General features: G+C 38.3%; 1 protein-coding gene across 1 annotated transcript; it reads left to right on the top strand.

The window, feature by feature from the left end:
- The first annotated feature begins 2,919 nt into the window (after positions 1-2,919).
- G6PC3 (glucose-6-phosphatase catalytic subunit 3) lies at positions 2,920-22,396 on the top strand. The gene is made up of 7 exons (XM_081343557.1): positions 2,920-2,944; positions 7,267-7,497; positions 9,241-9,351; positions 11,764-11,850; positions 13,716-13,834; positions 19,062-19,203; positions 19,925-22,396. Exons 2-7 carry the CDS (start codon positions 7,277-7,279, stop codon positions 20,283-20,285), a joined length of 1,041 nt encoding a protein of 346 aa, XP_081199683.1. The 5' UTR covers positions 2,920-2,944; positions 7,267-7,276; the 3' UTR covers positions 20,286-22,396.
- The last annotated feature ends 866 nt before the right edge of the window (positions 22,397-23,262 follow it).

Below are 23,262 nucleotides of genomic sequence, written 5' to 3'. Positions count from 1 at the left end.
CTTAAAACTATATCACTGTAGCTTTCGCAGTGCTAGTTCAAGATTTTTCATCTGTGAGGGGATAGATGGATAGACATTTCAAATAAACGTTTATATATTCGGAAAGATAACGAGATTCTTGTGGCATCTTAAAGAATACTGTAATTTATTATAGCAAGATTTTCGGACAGCTTGCAAATGTCCAAAGAAGCAGAATGCAATCTATGAAAATGTATGCTATAGAAACTGTTGGACTCTAGGAGGTATAATCATCTCAAATGTTTTTGTTGCAAAGCCTTTTACTGAGTTCCATAGATGGATTAAACTAAACTGTGAGTTCCATATTTAAAATATTCTATTAATGGAATTATAATAGATAAAATCTATCGTGGGTAGAACATATTCATTTTTGCAAAAGACAACCATGTCTGATCAAACTTTCAAGTAGTCCTCTTAATTTCGAAAAAAATCTTTTTAAATGGAAGAGTGATAGTCGCAGGAATTTACTTCAAAAGATTAGTTGCAATTCAATAGATTTTATCCTGAAATACATATGAATAAAATAGGTTGCTTCATAACTGCAATCCTAAACAGATTAGAAAATGGTTGAATACAACCATTTCTACAGCATTTGTAGAAATATGGATAACAAATGACTGGACTTTTTTTGAAAATTGAATCACTATTTTGGACAAATAATATTTAGGAGCATACATTCTGTCTTTTCGTGAAAGTGAGACTCCTGTATATCGACCTCAACAGTTTGGAGGACTACTACAGGTAGTCCTCGATTTATGACCCCAATTGGGAGTGGAACTTCCATTGCTTAAGCAAGGCAGTTGTTACTTAATCAATTATTTAATTATGTAAGTCACACCCAATTTTATGATCTTTTTGCCATGATCATTTAGTGAATCACCACAATTATTAAGTGAAACATGCGGTCATTAAGCAAATTCATTTTTCCCCAATGCCTTTTTTGTCAGGCTGGAAAAACTGCAAATGATAACCACATTACCCTGGGAGTCTGTACCATCAAAAATTCATTCCAGTTGCCAAGGGCCTGAATTTGGATCATGTAACCACAGGGACGCTGCAATGGCTGCAAATGTGAGGACCAGTTAGTTGTAAATATTTTTTTCCACAGCATCATAACTTACAACCATTTATTTAGTGACTGTTTGAACTTGAAAACTACCAGTAGATGGCAATACTGTACCAAATTAATGCTTCCTGTAACTATTTCTGGAGGGGTAGGCAACCTTGGCTCTTTTATGACTTGTGGACTTCAACTCCCAGAATTCCTGAGCCAGCATGGCTCAGCTTGGTAACTCTCCCTTTCCCCTCAGCGTGGCTGGCTCAGGAATTCTGGGAGTTGAAGTCCATGAGTCATAAAAGAGCCAAGTTTGCCTTGTTCAGAATAGTAGGGTCCCATGCTTGAGCAAGGGATTGGACTAGAAGACCCACAAGTTCCCTTGTAGCCTTGTTATTCTATTTCTATGTTTGCTGCTAGCTAATTGTTAGCCAGATTTTTGCAGTCCAACTATGGTAGACTTGATTAAAGAAAATGGATGCAAAGCAGGCATCAGTTGTCAGCCTTGCAAAGGTGAAAGGGAAGGAATTCAAATAAATTATTCATAAGTGTCTCTGATGAACATAATTTAAAGTCTTACAATGTCCAGCAGTTATATATTCCATAAAACAAGCGGTATTGAAAATAGCTATTGAAGAAGCAGAATAAATGCAAGTTAGAATTTTTTTTGAGGTCAGTATGATAAGAAACTCACAAATTCTTTATATACAATCCATGCTAGTTAGAGGAAACAGTTGAGGGAGGCAATGTATTACTTCAGAACAAAATATCAAAGCACTTGAAAATATATTTTCACTACATTAAATGGTACTGTGGGAAATAAGCTTGAAAGTAGTCCCAATATAAGGTTTGTTTATGAAACACTGAAGAATATTAGGAGCAGTACTACTGGATCAAGCCAAAGACTAATCTATGGTCAAAGAATCCATCTACATTCCCAACTGTCCAAAAGTGAAATTAGCTCCATCCCTGTTAATGTTCTGGAAGTCCCTCAACACTTGGCCATGTCATCAGGCTGGGATCCTAGCAACATTCTAAAATGGCTTCATCATTGTGGTTAATACTCTCTCCCATGCCTTGTTTTTTATATTTTAATACAGTAATTTTTGTATTTTTTTTATTAATGATTGATTAATGAAATAATCACTTTTTATGAGATGGGAGCAATTTGATAAACATTCTGTTTGAATTTCGAGTGGGTGAGGGTGAGGGAGAGAGATTCACTTTCTTTATATTCTGTATAATTTTGTATAACACTTTTCATGACTCATTAACATCTTTTTAATATATATATATTGAAAGGTTCCAAGCTAAGTACAGTACAGGACTGTAATCTGTTATCAGAGGGAAATTCTTCAATATCTCCTGATACTTTGAATGTGCTTTTTGTGGAGGAGGGGGCCTTTTCCCAATTTTGTAGGTGTGTATGTGTGAGTGAGTGGGCCTACTATATATGCATGAATGGGGCAATCAAAAATGGATAATGAGAAACTGACAGAAGGCCTCCCAACATCAAAAAAAATTATCCTAACAAATATACCAATTCATTAAAGTGCAATGATATTTTAAAGTCATGGCTTTCTTAGATTCCTCTATTTTAAAATTTGGGGGTGCAAAAATCAGATCATCATATAGCAGCAAAGAGTTTCGTGCCATGTGTCGTACACAGAAATACATCTAACCAATAAATTACAAAATTATTTAGTAAAATAATCAAAATTGCAAGTTGAAAGATTACGCGAGTCTCGGTGAATGTCCCTTTGTTCACCCGGTAATCAAGCCGGATGCTGATGAGTCCGTATCTCTTAAGACTTCTGGGAAATGTAGTTTGGTCATTCAATGGCGTGAACAGTCAGAAGCCGGCAATTGCAGGTAACGGGGAGGAAGCGAGTAATTGAATCGAAAGCGGACAAATCGCAAAGAAAGGAAAAGAAAGGGAACTTTTTGAAACCGATCTTGGGAAATACAGAAACAGAACCGAAAAGAATAGCTGTTTAATATTTCTGCTGCTTCTTAGTTAAAGCAAATATTATAATGCTTAAAATACAGTTTTACAACTTCATTTAGTATGTATTGTTGCGCCATTATTGGTGTGTGTGTGTGGGGGGGGGAGAGTGTAATACAATATACGTTCAGTCAGCACATGAAAATTTTCTAGCATTGCGTTTTGCATTCCTAACAAAAAAGAATATTAAATTTAGCCTACGCGTGTCTCATTGCACCTTAGGGCATTACGTTGCTTTATCCTCAAGAAACCTCTTCCTAGAAATCCTGGAAGCAGTTTGGGGAGGAGAGGGGCTCATGCTGATTTTTCAGGTTTGTTAGATCAGGGCTTCTGGAGACCGGAAATCACTGCGGTGGTGTACTGAAAGCACCAGAAGAATCAGGAAGTTCCTGGTGTGAAAGTTGTCCTTGAACTGTGATGCTTTAGGTATGCTATTCTGTGCGGGGTTTTTTTTCTCAAAACTGAAATTATTTGTGAAAATCACAGAACGATTGTGAGTTATGAGTTTTCTGGACTTTATTCTGAAGCTATCATAGAGGATAATGCAAGACCAACTAGGATAAGTGACTATAATAGATATAGTAGATGGCAGATGGTAATTTGAGCATGGTTTTATGGCATCTTGGTTGCCCTAAGGCGATGTTTCTCAACCTTGGCAATTTTAAGATGCTGGACTTAAATATCTGGAGAATTCTGGGAGTTGAAGTCCATGCATTTGAGAAACACTTGCCTAGAGGGGGAGATCTGTAAACAGAACAAAACAAAGCTGTTGCCTCCTGCTAATTCTCTAGCCTTGACATTGCTAGGTTTTTGGATGCTATCAGCCATAAAATATTTGTGAAATGGTTGGGTTTGGAAGTATTTAGCTTGTCAAATGATAGAATAACATTTTAAGATTTTTATTCTGTTCTGGAAAAATATGTTTGTAGAGCCATAGCTAAAAATTTGTGAGGGTAAAGCAAAATTCATACCAAGACTCTTGATCTCTAAATGCTCACTTTACACCATGTGTTTTCTTGCCTCACAAAACACTGTGTAGGGGATAATATGGATTTAATAATATTCCACAGAGGTGAGGCAGCTATTGAAAATATCTGTTTCCAGGTCTGCTCTTCTGTGATCTGTCAAGTACAGAAGACACAGAGCATTCTCTCATAGGTGGATCAAATAGGATGAAAATATATTTCTGAGGGTTCTTTTATTGGAAATCTTTCCATTCAGTGGAAGAATCTGTTCAAAGCCATCTCTATTCCTATCTATGGCCCATCTCATAAAATCCAATCAGGTCAGCACAATCTCATTGAAAGAACACACATCCCCTGCCACCCTTCCATTCTCCTGGAACAGTTATTATTACTTATTATGTGTATAATAGGGCTGTAGTATTTAATATTTTTAATTTTTGTACATTGTATTTTATTGCATTGCCCTGTACACCGCCCTGAGTCCTTCGGGAGAAGGGCGGTATATAAATTAAATAAATAAATAAATAAATAAATAAATAAATAAATAAATAAATAAATAAATAAATAAATAATGGACTCTAGGCAGTGAATAAAACTGGAAAATCCTTGAAAACAAATAAAACATGGACAGTCCAGACTAAAAGAATCTTATGAACAGCACAAATCAAACAAAATAGGAGTATTACACAAACAATAATACATCTTTCTCAGACCTGGATGGAATTAAAGCCATGTTTTCAGTACTTTCCTTGTCTCTGGGTGGGTGGGTCGAACTATTCCAGAAGGTGGAAGCACACTATCTTGATCCCATAAAATTTTAATAGATTTTCCTCCAAGATCTGCATGGTCTTCATGTAGGTCATAACAACCTGGCTGTTCAAGGAGCTCTGAGCTATAGTGTTTTGTGAGTCCATTAGCATGCTATGATTGTTTTAATTTTGAATTCCCTGGACAGTTGAGTTGTTTAACAATTAAGCAGTCATAAATCCAATCAAATAAATGAAATGAAATAAATAATTTGTTATTATGGTTCATTGCTTAGTCAGCCTGATGTTCAGACTGGATTTGGCATTTTTGTCCACCAATCAAGTCCTTCCCAAGGACCTGGAATAGCAGCTCTTGATGTTGATGTCATTGCAGGATGTAAGTTGTTGCCAAGTTCAACTGCCGTTTGTAACTGACCGATGATGCATTTGTCAATGGTAATGGTGTTCAAGTGGTGCTCCAGTTGTTTTGGGTTTGCACCAAGTCGCCTATTATTATTGGTACAATTGGCACTGCAATATATTGAACATGTGACAAAAGAATTGTATGGAACTAGCTGTTTGAAATACATTTTTCTAGGACTTCCTTTAATAAATAAGGTATATTTCAAGATATTTGTTTTAATTTCTAATGCAGCCTCTCAAAGCCTGAGGCTTACTATATGGATACTTCTTCCAACTTCCATAAATCCATGGTGGGGATAATGGATATTTACATATTTTCATGGTATCAATTTAGAAAAGACCACTATGTAGTTTCCAGACCCAGTGGAATTTCCTTCTTGGCCGCCCTCAAGAAATACTCTGTATTCTAACTAAAATTATCTTCTCCATAGCATTTAATAAATTGGATTTTTCTATGCCCATCTTTCCCTGGGATGGTTTTACTTCTCACATTGCTATTTGCTTCTTTTCAGATTCTTTCTTGCTGCAGGCTGTTTTATATGTGGATTCCTTATAATCTGATTATTTTATATTTCAGTTGATTGGATTTCAAAAAACTAAAAACAAAACAAAGGTATATTTGTTCCTGTAGTTAACCACTTTAGACATCTTTGGGATAGAAAGAAGAATGCAAATATTTTTAAAATATTATTTTAAACATAATAGTTAATTTAGGCTTCAACTATCGTATGTTAAGCTACTGGTATTATTTCTGTATCATCTTGACTCCATTAAGGTTAATCAAAAGAACTTCTACTGAGAGACAGTGGTTGCAGTAAAGACAGGCTGAATCTAATGCACAAAGTACAAAGCTATTCTTCCCATTCCAAAACCCAACACCCACCCCCAATCAGCCCACTGGTATCACTTGGTGCCACAAGGGTGTTTTAAGAATATTGAGGTGCAAGGTCATCCTCAGGGCACCGCGACCTTGGAGTCAGGCTGGAACCGGCTGAGAGTGAGTCCATCTCATCTCCGAAAATGATCCCCCTTCCTAATTCCCATTTGTCTGAAATGGTATAGGGTTTCCTGCCTGAGCAGGGGGTTAGACTAGAAGACATCCAAAGTCCCTTCCAACTATTATTATTATTATTATTATTATTATTATTATTATTATTGTTGTTGTTGTTGTTGTTGTTGTTGTTGTTGTTGTTGTTGTTATTTTCCCCTTGTTTGTGTGATTTATGCATGTTCCTGTGATTTAATTCATATTTGCCCATGTTTTCCTATAAGCTTGTATCATTAGTTGGGAATTTTAAAGTTATTTTTGGAACTCTATGATGGAAACAGAAGCAACACAATAGTTAAAAAAAGTCAAGATAGTGGCTTTGGTTGTACTATCACAGTTGCCATCTTGACACAGTTTACCCTATAGGTAGTCCTATAATGCCAGCATATCCACTGGAAACATGTCAAATAATAAGGGATTATTAAGTGCATACTTCTGCCCTATATCATATTTCCTAACTGTGATCATAATTTTATTTTATTTTATTTTATTCATTTATATAACCTCCCTTTTATATCAAACTCTGTGAAAAAGGAGAGGGATAATGGGGAGAAATAGTAGGAGGGGAGGTTTAAATGACAGCACATGAATGGTAAAGGTAATGGATGTTTATTAATAGGGTATGCATGTTTGATGAGTGAGATGTTTAGGTTTATGCCAAGGTATGGCTTTGCTGTATCCATTTGTGGCACTAGAACGCAATAGAAAGGTTCCCAGCAAGGTGTTTTAATACAAAATGGCCACTTCTGTTTGTCATTGACTTACAAGGTCCTTTCTCAACTTCAGTGATGGCCTCTGAGATGGCTACTGCTGAGAAATCTGAATTTCACACGTCTAAAGGGTGGCCAGATTACAAGCAGAGTTTGAATCATCACGTGCTAATTCTTTATTGTTATGGAAACTGTTTATCTTCTGAACAATTTCATTGCTTGATTTCTGCATTGCAAAGGCATGGGCTCAATAAGAGTTTGTCAGAAACGCATTTTAATTCTTCTCATCTGTTTCAGTTTCACCACCATGGATATCTTTTACGCTAGCGGTGTCCAGTTTGCTGAAACGCTTCAGGGTGCCCTGCCTGGATTGGAGGATTTTTGGCTTTGGGTAACTTTTTTCGGCGATCCCAAATGTGTCTTCATTATTTATTTCCCTCTTGCCTACTTCCTGCTGGATAAGAAGGTTGGATTGACGGTGCTGTGGTTGGGCCTAATCTCAGAATGGCTGAACTTGATATCTAAATGGTGAGGGGAAAAACAAAGGTAAAAAGACAATATTCCAGAATTAGACTAGATTTGTTCCTATGAACTGTATGGAATGTTTGGAACCTAGCCATTCCATTTTTGGCATCAAAAAAGAACCCATAGGAACAAGGGCAGTATCATTTGAAAATTCAGATTCTACAGTAAGACGGTAACTTCTTTGCTTTTGTAAGATGGGAGAATGGTAGATTCAGCCCTTGTGATACAGAAGGAAGAGCCAACATCCAGGAACTAAACACAAAACATAAACTTCGTTTTGCATCAAGGACATTTTATAGGACTATCTCCAATTTATACAGAGGATGAATTCATTTTCATGGTTTATACAGTAAATGAATGCTATGTGGTTGAAATGGCATTCACATAACAAACATCAAATATATAAGAGAATTGAATTAACTAAATTAAGGTAATTAAATTAAGGTAAGGTAATTACTTAAAGAACCGCAAGAAGAAAAAAAAATCTATTCAGTGATTTTGGATGGTGGGGAGAAGCAGAAAATCAGGTATGAAAGGAATTGGAATATTTAATTTATTTGTTAGACTTGTATCCTGCCTGTGGGGAATCTTGTCATAGCTTGGAGTGAGAAAAAATAATGCACTCAAAGCCACCCTCTGAATTTCCACTTTCACCCCATGCTGCACTGTGGTTGGATAGGATGAATTGAATCGCAGCTAGTAGCACTTTTATTTGTTATTAACCAACTACACTAATGTTCATTAACTGACATTTAATAGAATTTTGTGTAGTAGCAAAATATTTTTGGCTTTCAGAGGAACTAATATCAAGGCTTAGAACAAATTTGGAACAAATGGATGGAACACATCTTGTTCTGACAAGGATATAGAATTGTAGAATTGCTCCATTAAGAACAAGAAGAGAATGGCTTAGTACTATAGTAATCGTTAGGACTTGGAATACAGGTTTGTGTATATACATGAATAGGGCTTTCTTGGAACCCATGCATTAAAAGCTGATTGCAGATGGGTTGAAGAGCAGTGTAGGATACATTGCCTGGGTTATATTGGACAGTCACTCTTGCCTGCACTCTGTGCATTACATTGGCCTGGAAAAAGCTCTATGTGTGTGTTCCAATGTTTGCAAATAAAGCTCTTCTACATTAGCATGTGAAGAAGACTTTGACTTAATTGGAAACTGTTGTTCTCTTTGTTTCTTACCGTACCTATTAATTATACAATAGGTGTGAGACCTGATTCCACTAGAAATTAACAAAATAATGTCCAGTTGCAGATAGCCCTGCCTTCACAAAAGTGACAAGCTTGCAACCCTTCTGCTGTAAAAATACAAATTAGAGTCAGTGGTTTTACGCTGATAAAAATTAATATTTAGTCAGAATGGTGCAGGGATTGAAGTATTTTCTAGAATTGGAGAAACTGGTGTTCTAGTCCACCTTTAGTCCTGAAAAGTTTCTTAATCACTGTAGGCCAGTCGCATTCTTTCAGTCCAATATTCCTCATTGAATTGTTGTAGCAAAATATTGGATGAGGAATTGCTATCTAATGTATATCACCTTGAATTCTTAGAAGAAAGACATATATAAATCAAATGAATTAATAAAACTAGTAAAAGAGTACCATAGTTGTCAATTGTAAGCTAGTAGATAAGGTGGCAAGTAAATTTAAACTTCCTAGCATTTTGAAAGTGTTGGTTTTGTTCTTACCAGCTCTTAATTATATATATTTTCTCTTCCTTTTATTTCCAAGGTTATTATTTGGGGAACGGCCTTTCTGGTGGATCTCTGAATCTGGATTTTCCAAGAAGAAGGAAATTTTTCTCCGTCAGTTCCCGTCCACTTGTGAAACAGGGCCAGGTTGGTAATACAGCCCAATAGAAAATAGGAATTGAAGAAAATAATGAAATTCTGTTCTGTAAGGTTCTTGAATGGTGACTTTGCTTTTAGTTTCAACCTGTTTTCCTTTGGGTGAGTCAGTGTTTTCAGATTGGCTGTGCCTACCATGCCAGTTATTGTGTGAATAAGCAAGGTTTTCTCATGACACCCATTTTGTGAGAATAGTGACAACGTATTTTTATAATGTTTGATCATCCAAATCACCTCATTCCAATATGTTAGGAAACACCATTTTCACATAGAAAGTTCAATAGTTTACCTATAGGATCTTTATAAAATGCTATTTTGTCTTCATTTGGACCATACATTCCCAGTATCAAAGTCTTAGTGCCTTATAAGTAACATATCTTCCGTGATTATCAGTCAATATAGGTTTTGGATATACTTGAGAGAATTTATATACAAAACAACTCTTGTTTCTTTTATTCCTACTGAGATAAATTCTCCAGCCAAGTTTTTGTCACCCAAATATTTTATATCCCTTTTCCTAATATCTGTTTCTTTTTTAATTAATTTTTTATCATAATATAAAATACAAATGAGAACAAAGATAAAGGGAAATGGGGAAGGGAAAAGAAAGAGAAAGAAGCTAAGATGAGGGGAAAAAGAAGGGGGGGGAAAGCATTAACTTCCAACTTTTTTCCGCGTAGCAGAATGAAAAGAATAAAATTGCCTCAATTTTTTATTTATTTGTACTTATATTTACTAGCTATTTCTGTAACAGTAACTGCTAAGCTTGTAAGCCGCCCTGAGTCTTCGGAGAAGGGCGGGATATAAATGGAATTAAAATAAAAATAAATAAAATGTATTTAATCAGAAAATCCCAAAATCAGAATGTCATTTTTCCTGTTTTATAATAAAAAAACCTCCCCTAATATCTGTTTCTTGTAAGGAAACCGCATCTTGTTTGAACTTTTCCAAATAATAAAATACAGGTGGTCCTCAACTTGAGATCAGAATTGGGGCTGGAATTTTCATTATAAATTATGGGGTCATAAAGCAGGTCATCATATGGTCAGACCCGATTTTATGATCATTTTAGTGCTTTCATTAACTGAGTCACCATGGATGCTGAGTGAATCATGTGGGTCATTAAGCAAGTCATGTTGTTGTTAAGCAAATCCAGCTTCCCCAGTAGAGTTTTTTTGCCATTTTTTATGGAAACCAGCAAAAAAAGTTACAAATCACAAATCCGTGACCACAGGGTGCTGCAAAGGGTTGTAAATCCAAGCTGGTATCCTAGCGCCTAAATTGCAAGGGTGGTTGCAGGGGTGGTGTGACAGTTGTAAGGAGGTAAAGTACTTTTCCCAAAACCATCTTAACTTCCAACTTGTCATTAACCAAACAGTTGTAAGTCGAGGACTGTCTGAATTTTTTCTATTTTGAGGAGCATTTGCTCCACTGTTATTCCACATTAAACATTTATTATCCATAGTTACACCAAGATTTCAGAAAAATCAATACTTGTAGTACCCAATGTGGTAGCATCCTCAGTGTATCTGCTGTGGCATTTGTTTAGTTACTCTGCCATGGTCCCTTCTGTTTGCTTTTTCTCTGATTCTTCTTTGAGTTTTCCCAGAAAGTCTCTTGATTTCTGCACAGTGTTCAATCTCAATCTCTGTTGTTTAAAACTAAAAATCGCCCTTTCAACTTATCCCATCTAAATAAAATCTTTTTCTGTTTGAATTTCCTGACAAAAATTGACTAAAATCAAGTAATCAGATTAACCAATTGATAGTAAGTTAATACGATAACAAAAGTTACCTGTTATCTTTATAGTCTTCAACTCATGACTGGTAGTTTAGTGACTGTTCAGCGGACCTACTAGGCGGCTATTTACTGGATTCGAAGTTCTGATGGTCAGCCCCCTCCCAGTCACATGACTATACTTTGGCTACTCAGCAACATTCATGCCTATAAACCATGTAGTACAATCCATGACTCCCAGTCACATGACTGTACTTTGGGTACTCAGCAACATTCATGCCTATAAACCATGTAGTACAATCCATGACTCCCAGTCACATGACTGTACTTTGGGTACTCAGCAACATTCATGCCTATAAACCATGTAGTACAAGCCATGACTGCATTTTGTAATGGTTTTGACGAAAAAAGGCATTTACATCTAATTTTTTTGTAAAACCACACCCATAGCAAAAAAGATTGTAAAATCAGGTCGGTCATCTGACCAATCCATTTTATGACCACGATGGGCAGGCTCCATTTGAGGACTACCCATAGATCATTAGTTAATTTAAGAACACTATGTGTAACTATGTGACATAACTATACCTTTTCTTTACTTTTTTTCTCTTTTACATGGATGGTCACTAGCAAACAGGGATTTTATTTCTTTTTCTTTTTTTGCAGGCAGTCCCTCTGGCCACTGTATGATCACTGGTGCAGCCCTGTGGCCAGTTGTAAGCATTCTGGCCAGACAGATAGCCAAGAACTCCAAAAGGTATGTAGCAATACCAATAACACTTACACTTATATACCGCTTCGCAGTGCTTTTAAAGCCCTCTCTAAGCAGTTTACAGAGTCAGCATGTTGTCCCCCAACAGTCTGGGTCCTCATTTTATGACCTCAGAAAGATGGAAGGCTGAGTCAACCTTGAGTCGGTCAGGATTGAACTGCTGACAGTTGGCAGAGTTAGTCTGCAATACTGCATTCTAATCACTGTGCCTCCACAGCTCTTCAATGCTGTCATCTTGACAATTCTTCCATTGTGACTTATAGTAATTGTTTGTTTACATGTTAATGTATTCACTCCTCCTTCCAAGAAATACAAGAAAGTATATGAACTTTTCTCTCTAAGTCAGAATTGATTTTGTTAAAACTCATGTAAATTTCTAAAGTTTTTTTTTCCTTTTTTGTGGAGTTCCTGTCACTGCTATAGAATTCAGGAGCCCTTTTCAATCTACAATAAATCATACCAAAACTCAATAAATCCAGATGTATGTATTTCCAACTTCTGCTTCCAGCAAGACTGGACATGCCCCCTCCCCCCCCCCACACACATACACACCATGATGTAAAATAGTGCCAGGCAGAGATTTGGAATTTTTTCTTGCATTGAGATTGGAGGCATGGATTCTTTCTTTGAAATGCATCATGTCTGATTTATTGATTTGATACATATTCTGTTTTTCCCCCCTGGTGCTTAAGGTAATGTACATAGCTTGTTCTCTACCTATTTTTTTCTCACCATTAATGAAGTCGGGTAGGTTGGGCTGAGAGGCAGTGCCTCATTCAGTGAAGTATTGTGATCACAGTCAGATCACAGCTTTTACATACCTTGGACTTTATCTTAGAGTTTGCTTTGTGTCTTGAAATTGCTGTTTGCTGTGGAGGCAATGGAGTCTTGAGTTGTTCACCTTTGGTCTGCAGTACTGACTTCTTTAAAAGCCTCCTGTTGAAGTACGAAGCCCTGATCTTCCTCCTGTTACCTGCATGCAGCATTCCTGCCAACACTATTGTAACTGAACATCAGGGCCACAATGTATACTTGACAGTACAGCAGGGAAAGTCCCAGACTCTTTTCTTCCAAATACCTCTATCTCCTGTCAGGTGATGTCAAAATCTATGCACATTTGTTATAACCCTTTATGATATATTTTATATTATATTTTATAATATAATTTGTGCCTGGTTCTCCCAGCCCCAGAAAAACACAAAAGGCAAATATTTTATATATTTCTGGGTTGATATTATTCCAGGCCCTTGATTATTATGGCTGCAGATTCTGTAACCTTTTGAGCTGTGATACCACTTTTTGGGAATAAGGTTGCCAGAATCAAACACTTGCCTTCCAAATAGATAGGAACCCATGCATTTGAAGAAGGATAAACAACAAGGTCCTTTTGTTCGATCCGTTCCTATAATTCTTTTCATTCTGTTGGTAGAGTTGGCCTCACTAGTCCTCTAATGTCAGAGCAATCCAGGAGTGAATGCTTGCAGATGAGGAAAAATATCAGCTTCTGGATTATCTGGATTCAGCTGATGCAGTTGTGAGCAAAATCCCATCAAGATTCTTTTTAACATTACCAGTAGAGAAGGCAACAAATATGCCTGGTTCTTTTTAAGGTGTTTCTAAATCAATAAACTGGAATTTCCATTTGCAGAACAACCTGAGCTGTGTACCTCTGTCACTCATATATGCAAAAATGCTTTATCCTGTTTTTCCTTAATTTGAACAGAAATTGTAATTTGGGATCTGGTAGTTCTAAGGCTGTTGGCTTTTGGGAGAGGCAAGAGAGATCATTCTCAATCCATCTGCTGAATTGTTTGGCATGACAGTTTTCTTCTCCCATTTTACCTCAACAGTTGGATCATGAAGGCAGCGCCCTTTACAGTTTATTTCCTCCTCTTGCTGCTTATCGGATTATCACGCATCTTCATACTTGCTCATTTCCCCCATCAAGTTATTGGTGGCATTTTGGCAGGTAAATACATCGTGAAAGTTAGCAGTATACTATTTGTGCATGTTCTAGGTTCTTGGTTTCCACGTATGTGGCAAAACCACATGGCCACACATGTGCTAAGCTAAGAGATATCAGCCCAGTTTTTAAATACCCCTTTGAATATTTGCTTTCAATACTGATAAAAGCACATCTCGTTGAGAATATTTCTATCAAAAACCACTTTCCGTGGGTAATCTGGTAGGACCATCAGTATAGTTTCTCTCCTGTATCTAAGCCTGAATCCTGACTGATCCATATAATCCTTTTTCCCCAGTATTGTCTGTAACTGCAGCCAATTACTTTTTCTACAACATGACCCCCAAAAGGATGGTTGGAGACTGGGTGATTGTTATCAAAAATAAACAAATTAAACAATGACTTATTGAGAATGGGACATTAACTCTGCTGCATTCAAGGCAAGAGGCAAATATCCTTTCATCAAAGATGCATTCACCACTGTTGTCCTTCCTGGCAACCTTTCGTTAGTGGGACAGATATCAAATCCACAGGTGATTAGACTATTGGATCAGAACGCCATATCCATTTCTTCTGCATCCTTCAACTCTAACTGATCTTAAATAACTACAGATCACAGAGTGCCAGAAAATTATCAGATTAGAAATATTGCCAGCTTATTCTTTTAAAAATTGCCCTTTTGCCATTGGCCTATCCTAAAAGCATACTTATTTCTAATTACACGTTCACAGGATTATAGCGCATACTTGGCTAAAGAATAGTTTATGAGATTATGAACTTGGTGAAGAAATTAGATATCTCTTAAATTAAGAGTGGCCACATCTGGATCTCTTAGTTAAATCCTTGAATGATTTATAATAGGTCACTTAATATTTCCTCATGCAACATTGATTTATCATAAGAGACATAATATGATTACAATATGATTCTTTATCTCAGCTTATATTAGTTTGAGAAATAATATATTAAAAGATGCTTGGAATAACCAAGAAGGGACTTTCATGTAGAAGCATGATCATCACACAGGTTTCTAAGCTTATCATTTTTTAAAATTCAAAATGTATGTTTGATAGCCAGTAGCCTGGCTGATAGGCCTCAGGTTTCAAATTAAAGAAAGCAAAATAGATAAAATAAGCCTGACAGATACTCAACTTTGCTTCCATCTACATCTCACCAGGTTGCCCTCTAGCTTTGTGAGATTGTTGCATTTTGCTGGTACGGTTTCACACTTTTGGTTTTGGAATGGGATTGAAGGGTGAAGGTCAAGAATGGTTTATTTGGAACTTCTGGTTTGACATCGCAGCTTGACGGGGCTCCGTCTTCCACATTTGATTTTGCCCCACTCGGGACCCTAAAAAGGGTCGAACGTTGCCCTGAAGAGGCGATGGAGAAGGAGGGGACCCTCATTGATCACGGGAGGGGGAGGCCCTTCCCTTTGATCCAAGGAAGCCCTCCAAATCAGCAGGGGAAAGACTGCCTATATTCGTGTGGCCAGTTAGAAGCTGCTGACTACTGAAGAAAATAAGCATTAACCAGCAGGTTTGAAGGAACGTGGATGAAACTGCGTAAGACCCTATCCTCTCTTTATGATTTTAAGACTTTTTCCTAGAAAAAAAAACCACCCAAAGCAAAAAATCCTCCCCTATGAGAGAGGGAAGGGTTATTTCCACTCCATTCTCTCAGGAAAAGAAAAGCGGTGAATTAATTGCTTGGGGGGAAAACACAGAAAATTAAAAGATTGATTTGGAATCAATACACATATAACTTTGAAATTTGGGGACTAAAAGTGCTTCTGATTTTTTAAAGAGATTTAAAAAGCTTGTAATTATTGGATGTAAAAAGCTGGAGGATGGCATCATCTACATCTAGTGGCAAACTACAGCACTACAACTTATTATGCTAAAAGAAACTTGTCTGGAAGCCCAGATTCAGATAAGACTCTTGTTTTCAGAAACTTTCATTTTTGAAGACTGCAGCTGGGAAAAGGGGAAAAAAACCCTCTTGGGCTGTTTATTTGTGTGGCAGAGATAATAAACTATTTTGAAACTGGCCTGCCTGGACTACGAATATAAATACTAACTGACTTTTAGAGCTGTGTCATGAAGCTATTTCCCTATAGAAGAAACATGCATCATTGATTGAGATGATGGAATACTTTATTTATTTATTTATTTATTTTATTAATATTTGTATACCGCCCTTCTCCCGAAGGACTCAGGGCGGTGTACAGGGCAAGAATAAAACACAAAGCTACAAAAATTAAAAAGTAATTAAATACATGCCCAACAATAAATACATTAATAAAACCCCAATAAAGTGATAGTAAAAACCCCACCAATCCCCCCTCAGGCCAGGCCGGCTTGTTCGAACAGGTATGTTTTCAGATCGCGGCGAAAGGAGCGAAGATCGGGCGCCGTCCGGAGCTCAACCGGTAACTGGTTCCATAGCTCCGGGGCGCCCACAGAGAAAGACCTCCCCCTGGGGGCCACCAATCTACATTCTCTGACCGGTGGCACCTTGAGGAGGCCCTCTCTGTGGGAACGCACAGGGCGGAGGGAAGTTGACGCCGGCAGCAGGTGTTCCCTGAGGTACTCCGGACCCCTGCCATGTAGGGCTTTAAACACCATGACTAGTACCTTGAATCTCACCCGGAAGACAACTGGCAACCAATGCAGCTCACGGAGCAGAGGTGTAACATGGGAGTATCGGGAAACTCCCAACACAACTCTCGCGGCTGCATTCTGTGCCAGTTGGAGCTTCCGGGTGGTCCTCAAGGGCAGCCCCATGTAGAGAGCGTTGCAGTAGTCTAGTCGAGAGGTCACGAGCGCGTGAGTGACTGTGCATAGATCATCCCGGCTTAGATAGGGCCGCAACTGGCGCACCAGGCGAACCTGGGCAAAAGCCCCCCTAGTCACAGCTCCTATGTGGTCTTCCAGAGTGAGCCGTGAATCCAGGAGGACTCCCAAGTTGCGAGCCCTATCTACGGGGGGTAATAATTCGCCCCCCATAGAAAGAGATGGAATGTCCGAATAAACCCGGGATGAAGGTATGCAAAGCCACTCGGTCTTGTCGGGGTTGAGTTGAAGTCTGTTCCTCCCCATCCAGACCCGAACCGCCTCCAGGCAACGGGACATCACGGTGAGGGCATCACTGGGGTGGTTTGGGGTCGAAAAGAAAAGCTGGGTATCATCAGCATACTGATGATAACCAACTCCAAAACCACGAATGATCTCACCCAGCGGTTTCATATAGATGTTGAACAGGAGAGGCGAGAGGACCGACCCCTGAGGAACTCCACAAATGAGAGACCTCGCGGTCGACCTCTGCCCTCCTGCCAACACCGACTGCGAGCGTCCCTGGAGATAGGAGGAGAACCACTGTAAAACCGTGCCTCCCACTCCCAATCCCCTAAGACGCCGCAGCAAGATACCATGGTCGATGGTATCGAAAGCCGCTGAGAGGTCTAATAGGACCAGAACAGAGGAATGCCCCCTGTCCCGGGCCCTCCAGAGATCATTCACCAGCGCGACCAATGCCGTCTCCGTGCTGTACCCGGGCCTGAAACCCGATTGGTACGGGTCTAGATAATCCGCTTCATCCAGGACCAGAGGGAGCTGATGTGCCACCACACTCTCAACAACCTTCGCAAGAAAGCGAAGGTTGGAGACAGGACGAAAGTTGTTCAATACAGCTGGGTCCAAGGCAGGCTTCTTGAGGAGAGGCCTCACCACCGCCTCTTTCAAGACGGCGGGGAAGCTACCCTCACTTTGATTGATGAACAATTTTTAATTGCTCTTTTCTCTCTGGACAGAAAGGATATGTTTTTCATTGGACAGAAAAATTTGAAAAATTCAAACTTTACTTATATTTGCTGAGGGGAGACTTAAGGACAGATTGATAATTTGGAGTTCAAATGACGATTGAAACTTTTTAAATCCCTAAATACAAGAGACAATTGCCTTAGCTCAAGATGAGATTAAAAATAACACAAAAGAGATAAAAGAACATTTTTTAAATCAAAATCTACAAACTTAGAAAATGACTACAAAGAAGGAACTAGCAACCCAGAAAAGAGAAGGAAAATCAGAGAAAGCAGATCCAAAGATGAAGGACCTAAAGAAAGGAACTAACAGACAGACTCAGACAAATGAAAAATTAGAAGACCTAGCGATAATATTGGAATTGGAAAAGATATATTAGTTGTCAAGATCTCAGAACACACTTGAGGATAAGAAAGAAGAGCTGATTGAATGGAAGATAGAGCTGTTAGGAGAACTGGGGGAAATTGGAGAAGCTGTTTAATGAATATCAATGGGCTGAGCATCCTTCCAAAAATACTTTAATCAAATTATCTTTCTTATTCCAAACAACATACACAAAAATAGAGGTAGAATTACTTAATGATTCAAATGCATTGATTTGGAAAGTTAGTTGGTAAAGGAAGAAAGCTAGAGAAAGACTAAAGAAAATAGAGGGTTTGATCCATTAGATGGGATATTATACTATTAATCAGATATTTGAACATGGCTGAGAACAGATAATTGTTAGAAATAGAAGTATTATAACTAGAAAGAGGATTTGTAACTAGAATATTATATTTTGGTATGAGAAGGGAAATAGGAAAATGCTAAGAGGGTTTGAATAAGGGGAGCTTTTGGTTACCCAAATATAACTTATTATGAGAAATTATAAGCGATAGAGACATTTTGAACACTGATGGGAAATTAATTTTTTTTAAAAGCGGGAAAAACGATATTAATTGAACAAATGGATATTAAGTACAAATGCAATTAAGATATATTTTTGTTAGAAAGATATTTTAAACTGACATTTTGATATTATTAGGAAAATGTAACAAAGATTTTGATATTCAATTGTTTTATATATATATTCAATTGTATACTATATATACATGTTGTATATGTATTCAATAAGAATTTTATTTGCCTAGTGTGGGAAAATGTGTACTACTGGAAGAAGAGAGGAAGCATTGGATGGTGTAATATTGGGCCTAGATTGAAGAAGTTAATATGTACCACTGAATTACTAATGAAACCAGACAACACGTTGTTTAAATACATATATGCTACTGGTGATAATTACCATATCACTAAATGCTGAATTGCTGACCTGGCTTCCCATAGGCTGCTGACCTCTGCTTTAGAACATACAAAGTTTAAGGCAATAGACTGGCAATTTACACTGAAGCTTCTCTTTTCTACCATCTCTTCAGGGATCAGTCTAGGTTGGCTACTTCAATTCTGGGTCCCACTGGAAAGAGGATTCCGTTTCTACCTGATGACTTCATTCTCCCTTTGGCTAAGTGCCACAGTGATTTATTGGACATTGATTACTCTTGGCATAGATCTCAACTGGTGAGCTTCTTCAGTGCAAAGGAATGCACATGGTCATCTTTTTCACAGGCTATCTAAATAACTAACAGGCTTTCTTAACTAGCACTCCTTAATGGAACCTAGCACATGTACCTGCAACACTAGGATGCTGTTTGCCGGTAATCTTGGCTGTTTTCTGTATTTGCTGGTGTTGTGCACACAGAAAAGGGTAAGATAAAATCATGGCTTAAAATAATCGTGCCCTAAATATGAGATGAGGGCAACACTACGAAGACATCAAGTGAATGTGAAATTGCAATGCTGTTTTAATTATGCTATAAATACATGAAGGAAACAAGCTCTCAGCTTTGTTGCCTGTTTCATGCACATGTTCACCATAAACTTTTAGCACTTTTCTTGGTTTGAGGGGGAGGGGGAAAAAAGCCATCCATCCACATAAGCAGGGGGTGAGTTTTGCCATTATTTAACTGGTCTTTTAAAGATTTAAAGATATTTAATTCTGACAACTTCAAAGATCTTCCACCAAGTAACAGGTATATTCAGATAATAAAGGAATGTTGACTTAAACATTTGTAGGAATTCACTTCTAAAAAGAAAAAAATAGTTTACCCATGGATACCACATTTTGTAGTTTTAGAAGATTCAAGAGGGATTCTAGAACTACTCAGATTTCAACTTTTTCCTCCTGTAGACATGGCTATAGATAAGTTTCATATGCCTTTCTTCATTTTACTGTCTTTAGGTCAATGAAACTTGCTACAAAGTGGTGTGAAAATCCCAAGTGGATCCGTATGGACACATACCCTTTTGCTTCCCTGTGTCGTGATGCAGCCACAGTCCTTGGACTAGGATTGACCTTCCACTCTTCATCCTATACCCAACTGAAGCTGGAGAGACTTGGTTGGCTTCAGAGGGGATGGTGTGCAATCCTGGCTCTTGTCATCCTTTATTTCCTAAGTAGTATTGCCCAGCCACAAGGGGTGGCTCTGTGGTATGTGCTGAATTTTGTAAAGTATTCCAGCTTCCCATGGATCGTAATTACACTGCTTCCCAAAACAATTCAAATACTGGCCTCTTCAGGAACACAATCTCACACAGAGTAGCTAGAAATATTTGTTCTTTCTCCTTAGACCTTCCCATTGAAGGAAATGCTGTATTTCCTTCAAAATGTAGAGCAGCTGTGCCCAGTCCACGGGTTACGTGTGGCCCTGGACATTCAGTAATATGGCCCCACAAGATCATAAAATTTTAACATGAAAATTCAATCCATAAAGTTCAGAAGATCTCAGGTTCAGTCTCCAGCATTCCCACAGGGGGGTAGAAAAAGTTCTCCAGTAAAATCAATAGAAAACTGAATTAGATAGTTTGGTAATTTGATTTTGTATAAGGCAACTTCCTCCAATTCTAACTGCCTTATCTTGCCTTAATTTGGGTAGCAGCTTGAGGTCAAAGTCCTACCAAAGACCAGCAAAAAATAGCTGTTTCACAAAATGAGGTAGAAACTGTTGTTTCATGTATGTCAAAGTTCACCATTGTTTGATGCAATTAGAAATGTCCCTGTTGAAGGCACACGTCCTTATTCAGTTTTGTAGCCCAAAGAAATCAAGACGACATGCTGTGTTACTTTTTTTTATAACTGCTAAATTCTTCCTAGAGAGAAAATGGCTATTTCTGACAAGCTGTCAGCTGGAGGCTGCGAGGCTCATCACATCGATCACACCACTGCCGCCAACTGTGGCAGGAGGCCACGAGGCTCATAGCGCCATTTGCAAGTAGGTGCAATCAGTGCGAGGAGCTTCATGGGCTCCTGCCACAAGTGGCAGCATCAGCACAAGCTGTGTGGTGTCCTGTTGTGAGCAGCGGCGGCAGCGCAATTGGCACAACAAGCTCGTAGTCTCCTGCCACGACTGGCATCAGCGGCGCAGCCACGTGGCGTGTGGTCGTAAGTAGTTGTAGAACTCAGGCAGCAGCACAAGTGTTGGGATGTGGGAGGCCTGGCTGCAGTGGTCGTGGGGCAGCTCCATTCCCCCCACCCCCCAGATTGATTTTTACACATACCCCTTGCCCCAAAACTTATTTTGGGGGTAGGACTTATATTGGGCCCATGTGTAAAAATCAGGCTAAGGCTTATTTTCAGGATAAGTCTTATTTTCAGGGAAATACGGTACAATTATTCAGGAGGAAATTAATCCTTTTAAATCTGTGAAGTATTGGAAGGGCTTCATATTGGAATCCAAAACTATGACAATGTCTAAATTTGCTTGTCCAACATCTGGTAGACCCTAACCATCCCCTTCAAAATCATTTGAGTCCATTGTCAAACCATTCTAACTATCCAACCATGGTTAAGTGATTTTTTTTCTATCCTATAATTTAAATTAAGTTTAGCATCTAGCTTTCAGATCAGCAAAAGACTAATAAAGAGACCTCTCCTTTTAGAAAAGGTGTAATGGAGAATCTTTCCTTCCCTCTTAATGTGATGCTTACCACACATGTTTTGCACTACAATCAGGCAGCTGGTACGGAAAATGATAACTGCATGGCACACTTGATTCAGGGCAGACCAGCCCACCAAACAATGGAGAAATACGATCTCAGGATATCCCATTGCTGATTTGCAAGTTTGAAAAGATGTTGCAGTAAATTATGATGTTCGAGTTGATATTTTCAACTGGTTGTATAATGTGTTTGTTTATGATTAATTCCATGCAGAGCAGCTGGTGTGTGTTTATTTTATACTTTGGTATATTTAATAAACCTCTTATTAGGTGGATATTTCCACAAATGTGGCTGCATTTTACCCACCATCTCTCTGATGTTCGGGAAAATGAAGGAAATACACACATAAAAGGTTTCTGATTATCCTAGAGGTGTGAAAACTTATTTGCACTACTTTGTGAACAGTCTTTAAATATGTTTATTTTTAAAAGTTATTCCCATAAGCAGGATCACTGATGTAGCCCTTTATCAGTCTTCTTACTACAAATAACTTGCTCTCAGTATGCCTCCATCCATGTACAAGAGGATAATATCTTCAGGCCTAAAAGTCTCCAGGGTTGGCAGAAATAAAGCATACACTCTGAAATTACAGAACATTTTATGATGCAGTTCTCACAGAATGCTTATTTCATTGTACAACCTAATAGTCTGGCAAAGTAGTAGTATTTACAAAGAGAAGGCCCAGTTGCTTAGCATCCTAAATAAAGCACTCCATAACGCAGTGTATTTGTGGCTGGTCCCATTTGTGAACCATATGCTTTTGTTACTGTGTTTCTTAGATATTATTCTAGATTCTGAATAACTCCACACACTTTTGGGAGAAGTAATATTGCAACATTTTGTCTCTGTTTTCTATACTTGTGTTTTACAGTCTGTTCTACTTTTGTTTCCGAAAATAGCTAAGATTCAGTTGAATCTCAGTGTGAGCATTAGCTACTTCTTGTATCTAGGAGAGAACAGTGATCCAGTTTAGAACTTTTGGACAGGACAGAGAAGATACACTTCTACGTCACATAATACATTGCTGTCCAATGAGATCTACTACTATTAAATGTAGTGAAAAACACTAGTAACTTAAATTATTTGTAGGATAAGCCCGTTTCTGCCCACAAATCATGATCTAAAATTCAGAAAATGGCACTGATTTGAGGACTATCAGCAATAATCATTTACTCTTCATCTGCATGTGACACTTCTAGAAGCATCTTGCAGACCATTCTGGACAAAAAGAGAGCCTTTGCACAATTTCATGTGTGCCAACTGTGTCTTTTCTGGAACATGAGGCCATGTGCTCAGTCACTCATGCCCTGGTCATCTCTCACTTGGATTATTGCAATGTGGTCTACATGGAGCTACCCTTGAAGAGTACTCAGTAGTTACAACTGGTCCAAAATGCAGTGGCACATATAGTTTGGAGGCCCCAAGGGTAGCATATGTGACAGCACTATTACGTGAACTGCACTGGCTGCCGGTCTGCCTCGGTACAACGCAAGGTATTGGCTATTATCTTTACCCTTTTTAGCATGACTCCAGGATATCTGTACAACTGTCTCTCCCCAATAGAACTGGGCCATCCCACTC

This window comes from Vipera berus (assembly GCF_964194415.1).
Source record: "Vipera berus genome assembly, chromosome: Z".
In the NCBI taxonomy this organism is placed as follows: domain Eukaryota; kingdom Metazoa; phylum Chordata; class Lepidosauria; order Squamata; family Viperidae; genus Vipera; species Vipera berus.
Note: the sequence above shows the minus strand (reverse complement) of the source record. Positions and strands in the feature narration are given on the sequence as shown.